Source organism: Coccinella septempunctata, chromosome 4 (assembly GCF_907165205.1).
Source record: "Coccinella septempunctata chromosome 4, icCocSept1.1, whole genome shotgun sequence".
Lineage (NCBI taxonomy): Eukaryota > Metazoa > Arthropoda > Insecta > Coleoptera > Coccinellidae > Coccinella > Coccinella septempunctata.
The window spans coordinates 40,913,256-40,928,394 of record NC_058192.1 but is presented as its reverse complement, the minus strand read 5'-3'; the positions used below and the strand labels follow the sequence as shown (position 1 = coordinate 40,928,394).

General features: G+C 37.7%; 1 protein-coding gene across 2 annotated transcripts in view; it reads left to right on the top strand.

Annotated features, from left to right (window-relative positions):
• LOC123312176 (probable ubiquitin carboxyl-terminal hydrolase FAF-X) overlaps positions 1-15,139 on the top strand; it is a 108,919-nt gene that overhangs the window by 69,027 nt on the left and 24,753 nt on the right. For both annotated transcript variants that reach the window (XM_044896439.1, XM_044896438.1), the window contains exon 15: positions 13,040-13,322. In XM_044896439.1, coding sequence (XP_044752374.1) covers positions 13,040-13,322 — 283 coding nt within the window. The remainder of the gene's footprint in view (positions 1-13,039; positions 13,323-15,139) is intronic.

Here is a 15,139-nt window from a genome sequence, read left to right as displayed (position 1 = left end):
CTCATCGAATTTTTCTTTTCTTCCTACTCCACATGAACTCGATATTTGTTCATAATTGGTGATTCTGGGTTATACATATTCCATTGAAGAAAGAGGACGAGAAAAAATTTTTGGTGATATTCAGGAATTAATCAAAATCTTGAAAAATATCGAAAAGAAAACTTGTAGTATGTATTATATCACATCGAGCTGTTTCCTAAACTGTTTGTAGTAATAACCTGTTTAGATATATTCTTAGGTCGAGACATTGAGTATTAAAGGGTTTAATACTTCGGCTTTTACCACGTGCTCCGACGTCTTCCGATACCTAGTCTCCATTCGGCACGGTCCATCCATTGATTCTCCTCCATTCCTCTTTCCTACATTTCTTTATTGATGCCTCCCTCCATCTTTTCCATGGTCTTCCTCTCCTCCTTCTTCCCTCGGGTACCCAGTCTAATATTCGGATAACGGATTCTCTCGTTTCTGTTATATTATATTTTACAATGCTCTTTACTATTGTATTGTATATTCGGTGTTTATTTTCTTTGCTGATTTTCTGATCCGATAATATGTTATTGAGAGGTTTGATGGCTTTTCTGCCCGTGATTTCTTTCTTTTATGGCGTTATCGAGAGTTCCGTTCTGGGTAATATAAACACCAAGTTATTTTTAGTTGCCACTAAACTGGAGTTGTAGGCGAAGCGTCAGGTGAAATAGCGAAAAGACCAAGGCTTGAAGCTCGCAAAGTTCCAATATTCGATTAGTAGTTGACGTGAAATAATTAAAGATGGAAAATGTTTAGTAGTATTTATGGGGCTTTTTCCATCGTATGGGTAAATTATATTCAACGTTTACGCTAGCGGAGAAGGTTTCCGTTTCAGTTACATCAACCCCTACCAACTCATACAAGCAGCCGGTGCTAATCGGCAGAGGCGCTAGAATCGAGTTGCGTTAGCATAGAAATCAAAGATTATACCTTTGATAGAAATCCTGCATATACTAAATGATTTATAACAGAGTTAGGAAAATAGGAAACGAAGCGACAAAACACAGTGACTCTTGTTAAATTTCGCTGTACGATTAAAGTGATGTGAGCGCCATCTCGTGTTTCAAATGTGTTACTAAGGGTACGTTCATACCGAAGATGCATGGATGGTGGAGTTCGAGATCGCGGTCGTGGTTTACATCGACGTCTGGCAATACATGTCGAAGATGCTTTCCTTTCAGTCAAAGCTCACAAACGAACTGAAAAATAAATTCGTTACCCTGGTGAATGTCACGTGATTTGAAGAGCGCCAATAAGCTTGCAAGGTACTTCGCGGCAACAGCTCGATCGCCATATAAAATCAAACTATTTTGTTCTGCGATCGACATCGCTGTAAACCGCGATGATAAGCGGCGAGGGTGAACGGGTGCAACATCCTTGGTATGTACGGTCTCATTAGAATATGAAGGTTTGTTTTGACATCGATGTAACGATCGCGACCGCGACCTCCACCGCGTTCACCCATGCATCTTCGGTATGTACGTACCCTAAGGGTACGTTCATACCGAAGATGCATGGATGAGCGCGGTGGAGGTCGCGGTCGCGATCGTTACATCGATGTCAAAACAAACCTTCATATTCTAATGAGACCGTACATACCAAGGATGTTTCACCCGTTCACCCTCGCCGCTTATCATCGCGGTTTACAGCGATGTCGATCGCAGAACAAAATAGTTTGATTTTATATGGCGATCGAGCTGTTGCCGCGAGGTACCTTGCACGCTTATTGGCGCTCTTCAAATCACGTGACATTCACCAGGGTAACGTATTTATTTTTCAGTTCGTTTGTGAGCTTTGACTGAAAGGAAAGCATCTTCGACATGTATTGCCAGACATCGATGTAAACCTCGACCGCGATCGCGACCTCCACCGCGCTCATCCATGCATCTTCGATATGTACGTACCCTAAGACTGGTGAAAATATTAATTTGACGACTATATGCAGAAATATGAAATTTTGTAAGATTTCAGATGGTCATTTTGATAAAGAGGGTTTGATTCTCGTGCCGCTTTTTGTTTATCTAGCCACTTCTAGTGGCTGATTATTAAATTTTTTTGTGCATTTTATCGGTGGAAAATTATTGCATGGTTTAGAACTGTGGCTCAATTGAATTGAATTTTCCGAAATTAAGTTTTTCACTTTACTCAGGAAAATGGAAATGTAAGTACTCGTACCATGTGACTCGATTATACATTGGTTTTCATTTTCAGTGGACAAAATTTTCGGGGCAGAAAGACAATTACACCATGTGTGGTGAACATTTTACTGCAAGTCAAATGAGAACTGTTCATACACGTAAATTGTTGTATGCAGGAAGCATCTCTTGTATGAAGGGCATATTTTGGGGAAATTATGATTTATAGTCCATTCAAGAATGATTGACATCTCAGGAGACTATGAAAAATCGAATTCAAATTGGTAATAGTCCATTAGTTGTTGCGGAATTCAGGTTGGTATTGAGAATAAACAGTGATGTATAGAGCTATTAAATGTGAATCAATGCACTGACCGAAGATAATTTGAATTTTGAACTGCTGTTTATGTCCTTAATTCAATCAAACAAATTGGAAATATAATTGTATCAATTTTGAATGCTGATTCATAAGCTCCGAATCTGAATATACAGTCTTTCCAAATACTTTTCTAGGTTATATTTATATATTCCAGTTTTGTGATTGAAACTATGGAAATTATTGAAGAACTTCTGTGACCAGATATCAAGCTAGTCTGTACTTTCAAGGCATACTCGGGTGTCAATCATTCTTGAATGTGAGGTACAGGGTGTATGTATCTGAATAACATCCCGAAAAAATTTAAGGGGTGATTAGGTGGTGGAAATTGAGGTGGTATTTGGTATAACATTTTTTTAAAAACCCCCCTGGAAATGGAAAATTACACCCTTACGTAGATTAACAAAGAAAGTTTTTTATTTCCCCTTTATATTACACTAAAGATATTGTTTGTTCCCTATTGTTTTAGTTGTAAGAGTCTTATCGTTGTAGAATTATAATTTTATCATTATTTATTATTATTAGACTACAATAAGAGTGGAGGTAAAACCAATGCACACAGTACAGAAATAAAAAAGATATACAATGTAGTGAATAAGTCAATTTAAGCACTTCTTCTCTATCGGTCGTGCATGTTCTTGAACTCGTTTACAGTTGGTGCGTTCACTTCTTCGTTCGGGGGACGATTCTAAGTGTCGAAAATTCTGTTAGACAAAAAGTCCATTCGGTAGGTGGTTCTAAGCGATTCCATGGCAAGTTTGAAATTATGTTCGCGAAGGTGACTGGTATTTGAAAGGAATAGATAATAGATATCATATCACCCCCGGCACGCCGGTCTTCAAAGCTGGTTAGTTCAAATGTTCCAAGCTGCAAAGCTGCAGCAAGAATGCTTTGCAGCTTGGTCGAGAGAAACCGACCGACTGAGGGTTGAAATAATTCCAAAAATGTAATTTCTTTCACTGTTTTGGCAGGCGATAGTCCTCCATTCTTCGCACACGTCCATACCATCTGAGTTGATTGATCTTGATATCTTGTGTTATTATATGAGTAATAATTTCCCTTATTCTGTTGTTCGTAAATCTCTCCAACCTTGATCTTCCTGCTTCGGGCCTCCAGAAATCCATTCCTGTTACTTCGAGGGTTCTTTCTGCTGATTAGATTAGATTAGATTAGCTTTATTGGTGATATTGCAAAACGAGTTGTTGCTTTCACAAATTATAAATACAGAAGTTGAAATAAATATGAATAAGATAGATATAAAATATATAAGATAGATATAAAATATATAGAGAACATAGAACAGTTAAAAGTTACTAAAATTAAATAATAAATAATAATGAAGACATGTATACTTGAAAATAATTTAAAATAAACAAGTAGTGTTCAGAAAACCTCAAATTAACTCACAGACAAAGAATTCGTTCACTGAATATAACACATTTCTGATTAATTCCTCTTTCACTTTATTTTTGAAATGTTTAATTGGTAAATTTTTGTAAGAACTAGGTAAAACATTGTACATGGATGTTGCACAGAAGGCGGGAGAGTGTTGGAATCTACTTAGTCTTAGAAAATCCTTTCTAATGTGAGATTTATTTCGTGCGTCGTAATTATGTACATCAGATTGTAGCTGAAATAAGTTTTTATTTTTGTGTACATATAGTAAATTTTCCAAAATGAATGAGCTAGGAAATGTTAAAAGTTTGAGCTCACGAAATGTTTGCTTACAGCAATCTCTGTAGCAAAGACTCCCTAAGATCCTTACTGCACGCCTCTGCAATCTGAATATCGTTTCCCTCTGAGCACAGTTGCCCCAGATTAATACTCCATATCTCAACCTTGATTCTATCATGGCGAAATATACAGATCGGAGTACATCTCGGGACAGTGAGAATGAGACACCTGAGAGCATATATATTTTTACTTAGCGTAGATGACAGGCCATCCACGTGGGCACCCCAAGTGAGGGAAGCATCAAGTTGCAGCCACAGGAATCCCACAGTTGGAACCCGGCTGAGATGTTCACCCGTATCTCTCAAGCTGAATATCATGTTTTCTGTTTTTTCGGGGTTCACACTTAACCCGTTAGCGCTGAACCACTCCAGGGCCCTCGACTGTGACGCACGAGACAGCTCGGGTATACATTCAATGTCATGCGAGTCGATTTCGATGGTAGTATCATCCACAGACTGTATGATTTTCACTTCTGGCAAGTAATCTGGTAGATCGTTGACAAAAATGAGAAACAGTATAGGCCCCAAGTTTGATCCCTGCGCCACTCCAACATTCATCCGCCTAATACCGGAACACGCACCATTCACAAAGACCGTTTGAAATCGATCATTTAGAAAAGAATTGACCAAGTTCAGCGCCGATTCATCGAACCCATATTTTTTCAACTTAAAAATGAGCTTGTCCCGAGAGATACAGTCGAAGGCCCTAGACAGATCAACAAAAGAAGCGTAACAGTGCCTTCCACGTTCGAAACTACTCATCGCTAAATTTATGAAATTATGAACGGCCTCAGTTGTATTTTTGCCCCTTCGATATGCGAATTGAGATGGTGAAAAGAGAGCATTCGCTTCGAAAAATGTTCTAATCTGCTCCGTCATTATGGTTTCAATGATTTTGGGAAAGACAGGTACCAGAGAAATTGGCCTATAATTCGCTTTGTCCTTTCGATCTCCTTTTTTGAAAACTGGAACTACCTTAGACACCTTTAAGCACTTCGGATAATGGCCCGTCACCGAACATTGATTTATGAGCTTGGTGAGTGGGGAGATTATAGAACTTATATTCGCCTTAATCACTTGTCTGGAAAGACCATAATTATCAGTCGCCCTACTGTTACTGAGTTTTTTGACATCTCGCACAAGAATAGGACTTACCTCTTGGAATTGGAATGATAAATTATTTGGTAGACTTTTCCTGAACGTATCAGCTGAGATGGTATTCATCTTAGGAATCTCGGGTATGATTCTCTCTGCGATGGTGGAATAATACAAATTAAATTCATCGGGAGAAACATCGATAGCCGAGCAGGCACCGTTACCCGCCCGTGTGTGGTCTCTCACCAACCCCCAAGCAGTTTTAGATTTATTTGATGACTCCATGATGATATGATCGAAATAATCCTTCTTTGCCTATTTTAAAGTTCTGCGATAGTCATGAGATAGCTTATTTTTCAAAGTTCGCTTTCAGTTAACTTACTTCCATATGTTATATCCTGTGTTTGTTCGACTTTGATATGTGTTGGTCCCATATTATACTGTTCAGTCGCCTGATAGCTCTTCTTCCCAGTGTATTCCCCTTCCTGATAGCTTGCTCCAATCTACCATCATCTGAGATTTCTAAACCTAAATATTTATAATTGTCGCAGTATTTTATCTGTTCTCCATTATTTAATATCAGATCTTGCCGGTTACCTCCGATGTTCATGAATCTTGTTTTCTCAATGTTGACTTCGAAATCCCATTTCTTATATTCTTCGGTTAATTTGCAAGCCATGTCAGCAAAGGTCGTCAGCAAAGCAGAGTGTAAACAAGTTGTTATTTGAAGTTTGTTTTTGAATAGGGTGGGTGAAAGGCAGCATCCTTTTTTCAGGCCTTTAGTTGTTAGGAAGTCTTTAGAAGTTGATCCTTTTATTTTTATTTAATCGATGTTGATTTCATGTAAAGCTTTCCATAGCAATTTTTGGGGGATGCAGAGGAAGGAAGTTCCGAATTCTTTTGGGATATCTTGTCCACTAATACAGTATTGAAATAAATTCCTGAGTTCTTCGTATAGTTTTTCTGTGCCGTTTTTTATGAGTTCTGCTGGGATACCACCCGGTTCTGGTGCTCTACCGTTCCTTAACGAGAGACATATATCCTTCACTTCTTTTTTTTTTATATTCTTATGGGGGAGGCTTCGACTCGCACATACGGGGATGAATCTTCGATTTCGAATTCAGCTCGCTTTTCTTTTAGGAGTTGGCTGAAATATTATGAATCCCAATTTTCTAATGTAATTGGTGTTATTATTAGATATTTTTTTTCTATCCGTTCTTATTGATTTTATTATTTTCCAGCTTTCAGTTGCCCGCTTTCCTTCTATATAGCTATCGATTCTTAGATATTTTTGTTCCCAGGGTTCGTTCCCCTTGCTTGCTGATTCCTGTAACTTGTCCAGTCGTTCTCTCTTTTCGTGTTCAAGTACTGTTGATATTTTTCCCTCTGCATTTTTATTTCGTCCTCTTTTTCTTCATTCCACCAGTAAGGAGTTGGTATATCATCATTTTCCACAAAACCTAGAGCTTCTTTTGCTGCGGCATGAATGCTTTCTTTGATGTGATTATAAAGGTCTTCGGGGGTATTGTGGTGGACATGTCCCAGCTTCTCATCAAGTCTCTGTTTATAATATACTATTAATGAATATTGATTCGTATTAATTTCTGATATAAATTGGACATTTTCAACTAATTTCATCAATTCAATACAATGTATTGCAAAGAAACACTTTTGACGTATAACAGATCACCATATACTTCTGTGTCCTATATTTAAAGCTCTATTCGTTGTCCATAATCTTGAACTTTTCTCATAGTTTTTATAAATTGCGAATAAAAATATAGCAAATCCGACAGCGTATTTCATTGATATCAATTGATTTCAAACTAGGTTCAGATGAAAACTAATATCCTGATCCCCAAAAAAAAACATACTTTTGTTTTGTCGCTCAGTATGTTTTTTTTTGGACTCAACAAAGTCGGTGTTGGAATGCAATACAAGAAATAGAATTCGAATTTCGCGCCCTTCAATTATAAAAAAAAATGTTATTGAACAGTTTTTCCGTATTGACCGTACGTTTTCAGCACCATCTTTTCAAATGTCGCAAAACGACCAAAATGTAGCCGGTTATAATATTACAGATGATTCCTTTCTTTCTCCTCTAAAATCTTTGGATTTTAAAATATATTTATAAAATCCTGTTCTGACGACAGATTTTTTTGGGGTGAAAATGTTCTTATTTTTCAATAATTTGTAGTGGGAATTATATAGGATTTTCCAGTTCCGTTTCTTCCTTTCTTCTTCTTCTTCTCAAAGTGCCTATCCGCTGTGGATGTTTGCTATTACATTGGACCATATAACTTTGTTCACTGCCGCCCTGAACATACCTGTAAAGTTATTGATTTTTTTCATAATTATATTTATGTACTCATGAATCTTGGTATTTGTCCGCTAACCGATGTTTTGAGAAAGTATGAGTTTTTCAAAGAAAAGCAGTTCAATGGGACCGCTGTCTCGGAATTCACTCCACTTATTCTTTAGATTTCATTGCTTTAGACTGGCCGCTTGGCCACACGAAGTGCTATTTAGCTTGTCGAGAAAGTTGGAAAATATTAGTATATATGTACCAGCAATGTGTACAATTGTATAGAATGTCTGAAAAAGTCGGGCAATGTATGAATTATTATTCATTCCATACATTTCCTATACTTCATTCACATTTATTTTAGCAGTCGGCTGGCCATGAAATAATTTTCTCAAGTTTTTGTAACTAGAACGAAGTTAGGTTGGCACTCATGAAATGTCGTTAATGTCATAACGCCGTTGCCACAACTAATTTCAATTTTTATTATGAAAATGATTTAAAAAAGAGACAGGGTTTCAGGAAGTGCTATTTAGAATTCAGGTCCGCTCATTCAAATAGTTATACCCTGATATTCTAAAATCCACAATACGTCAGACGGTAGCGAATATATTCAATGTAAGAGAATTTAAATTCATAATGTTTCATCTGAATCTGAACGACTTATATTTCAGCTGAATATTTCCACAATCAGAAAGATTGTGAATGAAGAGGATGACAAAGAATTTCCTGGTCCGCCTACACTTTAGCGGAAGTCAATTTTTTGTAATTTTTTGATTTTATTGTGTATATTTTGACGAGCTGAGTTCAGAAAAAGCGGTTTCAACTTAGGGAAACCAGTGGCTCAAAAGTTACGCAACTTTGAAGGTCCAATGTTAAGACTGATCTGAATGACATTTGACAAAATAATGATCGAATGAATTTAAAAACTTACAATTGAGTTATTGGGTGTCTTTGTAATTAAGGTCTATAATATTTCACAACTGGACATACAGTTGAAATTCTTCACTCACTTAGTATACGACGAATCCGAAGCTCAATGATTAACCAATTCCTATCACTACATTCACGTTACTTTTTCGATACAACATTACAGTATAATTCTTTTCACTTTTTCATGAACGAAAATAATCATGAATTCTTCTTGTCCGAGAGCTGGCAGCAAAAACAACGACCTCATAAGTTACCAAAGGTTTGGTTTGGCACTTTGGTTCAACTTTATTACGAAAACTTGAAACTGCCCGTCTGCCGGGCGTGAGTGGTCGCCTTATGGGATAAAAAAAAATTGAAAAGATGAGAAAAAATCGATTGGAACTTCCTAATAGTTACCAAGATGAATGTTGTGTCAAAATGGTCTAGGATCTTAACTGAACTGAAATCGTAAGCGTCTGCCAACAGGGGTGGTCGCTATTCATAATTGAAGTAAATTTGCTCTATTCTTTCCAAATTGTGTTCGAACTTCTGAATAAGTTTTGACATGAATCAAAGTGACAGAGACTAACTCGAATTCATGTTATCTATTGATATATTTTTTGACATATTTGGAACGAAAAAAAAATCATATTGGTTGATATAGTTCATGCAAAATTGAATTTTCATGTAAAATATCAGGACTTGACTCTATAGCACAATCGTAATACATACTGTTTTTACCGTGCTTTCCCTATTCATTGGGTTTGTTCCTCAATTTTATCTTGTGTAAGAGCTCTAAGGTACCTAGTAAATTCCCCGAGAATTGAGATTGGAATGCGGATCATTTGATACTGAACGTTTATTGTATAATTTTTTTAAATAAATATAATCTAGATAAATATACAATCTATGACGCTAAGATGTGATAGCTTAAGAATGGTGGTTTAAAATGCAATTTACGACACGAGCACTCATATAAATTGCTATAAACTTAACCCTAAAAAAACGACAAGTTTACCCAATCATAATAAAATAATTGGTTTTTGCTCTTACATTCTTACATATATGGCGAACCTAAACTAGCCTAACGTAATCTAACCTAAACTAATCTAAAAAAAAAACAATTATGAGAATGAAGAATTGAATTAAAATAAATAAAAGTATCTAACCTAAGCTTTTTTTTTGTGCCCTAGAGGTAAGGGAAAACCGATACCGGCTTCTCCGCGGTGCAATGCTGCGAATTCGTGTGGGCCTCTCAACCACCAAAACTCCCTCCTTTACTCTAAAGTCGGAAACTCAAGGACGCCGATTCCAACTAAAGTGTGTCGTCGCTTCGAGCACTAACCGGTTCACCAAGGCGATTGGTATTTCACGGTATGGCCCCATCGAAGCCGCTTACTCCTTACCTACTTGGATGTTGGGGATGTAGGAGAAGCTTGCGCCTCGATCCGCGGTCCCACAGTCTTCTGCCCTCGCAGAGGGCTTGTGACTGGTTTGACCTCCGTTCCGTATTTCCCCCTAGCCTTGATTAGGGTTGGTTGTTTTGTTCATCCCGAGTAACAATATTAGCTTCCACGGCTCGGGGTCCCCGTAGGGCTACGCAGTCGCTTGATTTCGATCGGAGGGTGCCTGCGCTGCACACTCCACCTACTCCTACGCTCTGTCGTTCTGTTGCATCATCATCATCACTCATTGTTTTTTTTTTTTTTGGGCAGTGCGAGGAACACATCCCGTTTGGGTTGGGGATGGGAGGGTGGTTTGGGATTTGGGGTATTGTGGTGTGGAACACTAACATTACTCCTTGGGTCTACTCAGAGTCCTTGACTCCAAGGGCCAAGTAAGTCATAGTTACTCCTCTATCAGCTTCGGCTTTGTTTGAAGTACTAATGTTAATCCTTGGGTCTACCCCGACTCCTGGAATCGAGGGGCCAGTCATAGTTACTTCCTGTTGATCCTTCTTGTTTTACTCCTGGCTATGGTCCTGGTCCTTGTCCTCCGCTTCCGTTATCGTTGTTCCCTGTAACATACAAATCTTTGTATTTGGGAATACAGTGATCATGGGGATACAACAGTGAAGTACTAACATAACTCTTTGGGTCTACCCCTAGCCCATGAATTCATGCACTCGAGGAGTCAAAGAATCATAGTTACTTCACGTTGTTGTTGGTCATTCTGCTCCCCTCAAAGCAAACCTTGAGATTCCTTGCAACAAGTTAAGCCCGTGCACCACGACAAGGTGATGACCAATCTCATGGGATCTATGTATTTCATATTCGGGTTATTATTTTTGAAATCTACAACTAATGTAACGTATTCAAACTTTAGCCTGAGAAGATAACGGACATTAACTCTCCTCAAGCTAGTGTATTATTATTAGCATCTCTACGGAATTATCTGCTTTGTGGGTTTTGATCAATCCGTACAATCGTAGGATCCAGTTATAGTAAGGTGAAAGCATGTGTGCTGTCCTAGGGTCAATTAGAAAATATTAAGAATACTTTTATTTTACAAAACTGTCAAATATTCATCAGATAACGTCCAACTTAGTTTCAAGAGTTTCCTTGAATTTTTGGTATTTTTATGGTACGTATTGGTCATAATGAGAATACTGGAAAACGTGGGTGATACCTTGTGTTCGAAAAAGGTTCTTCAAATGAATGAAAAACTATATTCCGAAATTCATTTAATTCGATGAAACCGTTGATGAAATAGAACCCAAAATAATATTTTTTTAATGGTTTTTCAACAGCCTGTATCTTTCAAACCGAGCCGATTCGAAAAAAATGGTTAAGGAAAAAAGTGTTTCTTTTGACCTCAAAAATCTAGTGTTTAAATATTTGTACGAGTCAAAGACTGACCCGGTTTAATTTTTAGGCAGCGTACTTGAGTACTTGTGTTGATGATTCAGAATGATAAATAATTGAAAAGAGGGTAAAATCTTGGCAAGTGGCATTGAAAATTATAACTTAGAAATTGAAAACAGGAGTATATTCTCAAAAATAAACCTGAAATATGATTTCGTTCGTTCGTGTCTCTCAGGGGGGGTTAACTCCCTTGAAATGATTTAGTTCGGGCAGAAGTAGTGCCATCTATCGAGTTTTTTCCTTTTAACTATCGACGAATAGATATCTTAGAGTAGATTTCTTCACGAATATCTATCCAATACTAATAACCAGCAACTTTGATCAAGAAAGAAAAAAAAATAAAAACAACAACAATGTGATAGAAGTCAAAACTTTTGACGTAAGAATGTAAAAAATTATTTGAGGAAACCGTATGTGGCGGGATATTTAGCCAGAAAAACGATGAAAGATATTATATTGAATGTTCTGATTGCTTGGAAGTAATTATGGCAAAAGTATAGCTATAAACCCACTACATAATTCTTTAAATGAAGACAAACACAAAATTGGTGAGACCCTCCTGAACATTTAATACTATTTTTCATCGCTCAACTCTAAATATCCTCGCCAAAATAACTCTTTTTAATAACCCATTGCAAAATTAAGGAAGAACTCAGGGGGCCAGTAGATGTTGAGGAGTATCAAGCCCAATATGAGGAGGAATTATCATGGAGAGTTTTAAATCTGCTGCGCATCATTACTAATTTATGTCGGAAATTAGATTATTTTCGGCATAAATTTGTGATGATACGCGGCCGAAATTTCAATCTTGAGGTATTAAAATTCAAAACAAATGCGTTGGCAGTTCAGTAGGCATCTGTAATTCTGGTAGCAACGCTGTCAAAATCATGCCGGCGAAAAAGGAAAAAACTCAATAGATGTCGCTCTATAAGGAAACAAATTCAGACAGAGAGTTGCGCATCTATAGGTTATCTATGGTTTCTCTTTCGGAAAAAATGTGTCATGCGATGTGAAAATTGAATTTGATTGAAAAATCATTTAGGAGCGGGTGTCAGGCACTGGTCTTTTTGAAATATACACATGTCATTATGACTTTCTTAAGGTAAATCGGCTCGAAAAGGTGGATATCCTTCCCTAGTAATTCATATTTATGGTGGTATCGGCCAATAATTGTATAAATGGTCCATTTTTCTAAGTTTTAAGTTTTTCTAATTTTGAGTAAATACATGTAGTGAGTCATCTCCGGTTAATACCCTTTTTTCTATAAACTAGATACATGCGTAATAAGAACTTATTTAGTTTTGGAAACCGTTCATTCCTTCATCAAGGACGCAAACCGACGAAATGCATACGATCTCGCGGATTCCATTCAAGAGATCACCTGTATGAGTTTCTAGCATTTCCATAAGGATATCATCGAACTGTAGAATCGCTTTTACATACATGGTCTTTATAAATTATCGCTACATTGCTTCTTACTACATTTCGAATATAATATAGATTTTCTACATTGACCCCCATTGTGATGTTATAATGTATTATTATACATATACATTATATTTTAGGATAATTTGAATTCTCTTATATTTATGCAGGTAATCAAGAAAAAGCTCAATTATTGAAAATGAACGTTCCTGCGACCTTCATGCTGGTGGCCTTAGATGAGGGTCCTGGTCCTGCCATCAAATACCAATATACGGAATTAGGTAGACTTAACCAACTGGTTTCTTGTCTTATACGCTGCTGTGATGTTAGTTCAAAATGTCAGTCAAGTACCGGTGCTCCAATTTTACCTAATCCTTATGGTGAACTTGGTGTTAACGAGTATATTATGCCAATTTCTGTACAAGCTTCGGAAATACTCTACAATAATAATAGGTAAGAATGCTTTTGAGATACTTTTTTGAATTAAATATTAAGTTGTCGTAATCAAATTACCTTTGATTAAGAAAATCTATTAGGATATCTGCAATCATGCTAAGAGAATGGTTGGCTACCTCTCTTTTATCATAACATAATATAGACCATCTTGATGAACAGACGTGTTTACGGTTGCTCCTGTTATACTTTATTGCTTTAGTGTTTTGGTTTGCATTTTCTCTGTAAAGAGTAGTGTGGCAGAAACGGCAAGTAGAGGAAACTTTTATTTTTGATATTATCCTTATTTTTTACTTGGGTTATTATTTTTACTGGGTTAATTTTGGTTATTTTGATCGAGTTCGCGGGAGGTGATATACGTGGATTATCGGTACACGTGCTGCGTTTCCACATGCGATATCGTTATCGGAGAAGCAGATTTGATTTCTATGTGTACGGGGTGTATTAGTTTTGAGTTCTGACTAACCCGATTGCTACTTGTTGTTGTACTGGTGAAATCCTATCCAACACTTTTATTTTTGTTTTCCGCGGCCCTCTGTTTGTCTGTTAGTCACCGGCTATAGGCCCGGCCGTTGTGAAAAGTATCCCTGTTTATCATCCTTTATCACCAGTACACGAGCAACCACTTCGGAATACATTCATTAAATCATGTCTTGCATCAGATGCAACACTGCAGTTAACGAAAGTTCTGATAAGTTAATCCGTTGTGATGGTTGCAGCAGGTTCGTGCATGTGGCTTGCTCAGACTTGACAGGCGCAGAACTTAAATGTTTTGAACTGCGTCCCAACAGTAAGCGTAGAATTAAATATATATGTATTGAGTGTGAGCAGGGACTTCATCAGATCCCAAAAATTTTGAAGCTGATAAACGATTTGAGAGATGAAATACGCGAACTAAAACAGGCTCGAACCAATGACATCGGTGTTTCTATGTCTGTTGATCCTCCGCCCCAACAGATAATGACTAATGAAGAAGTAATTTGTGAGATGTTCGAAAGGACCAAACGTTCTCAGAATATAATCATTTATGGAAGTGTGGAGGAGGGTGAGAGCAGGCTGGAGCAGGTGAGACAGGACACGTCCTTGGTGAAGGCTGTGCTGGCGGAATGTGAGATTTCGGATGAGGACGTGAGGCCTCTTAGACTCGGGAAGTTTGATCCGACGAAGAACGTACGTTCTCGACCCATACGGATGCGTTTGTCCACCGCCGAGTATGTTCCACTTATTATGCGTAAGTTCAAAAGGATCAAAATCAAGGAAGAATTCGCACATTTGTCGGTTTCCCCCGATAGAACACGTCAGCAGATATCAGTTTTTAAAACTGTTAAATCGGAACTAGATCGCCGCCGGTCCGAGGGCGAGTCGAACTTGAGAATAAAATATGTGGGTGGCGTACCAACAATCGTTGGCTCGGCATCGGAAAACTGAAGCTTACCAACAGGTCTGCCCCAGCTGATCTTGCCTCTTGTCGTGCTCAAGATCAATCTCAGTTTATATCTTTGTATTATCAAAATACTAGGGGACTCAATACCAAAATACCACTGTTCTTCAAATCATTGTGAGTGTTCATATGAAGTAGTTTGTGTTAGTGAAACATGGCTTGGTGAGTCTGTCCTTGATGGAGAGGTTTGTCCACCGGGCTACAGCATTGTTCGTGGTGATAGACAATTTTTAAAAGTTAATAGATCTCGTGGTGGTGGTGTCCTGCTTGCATTTGCAGACAGTGTAAAGTTTGAAGAACTCGATAGTAAGTTTCTGAGGGATCTCGTGCCACTTATAGATGTTGTGCTGTGCCGGTGTTCTGTTTCGTCTCCCTT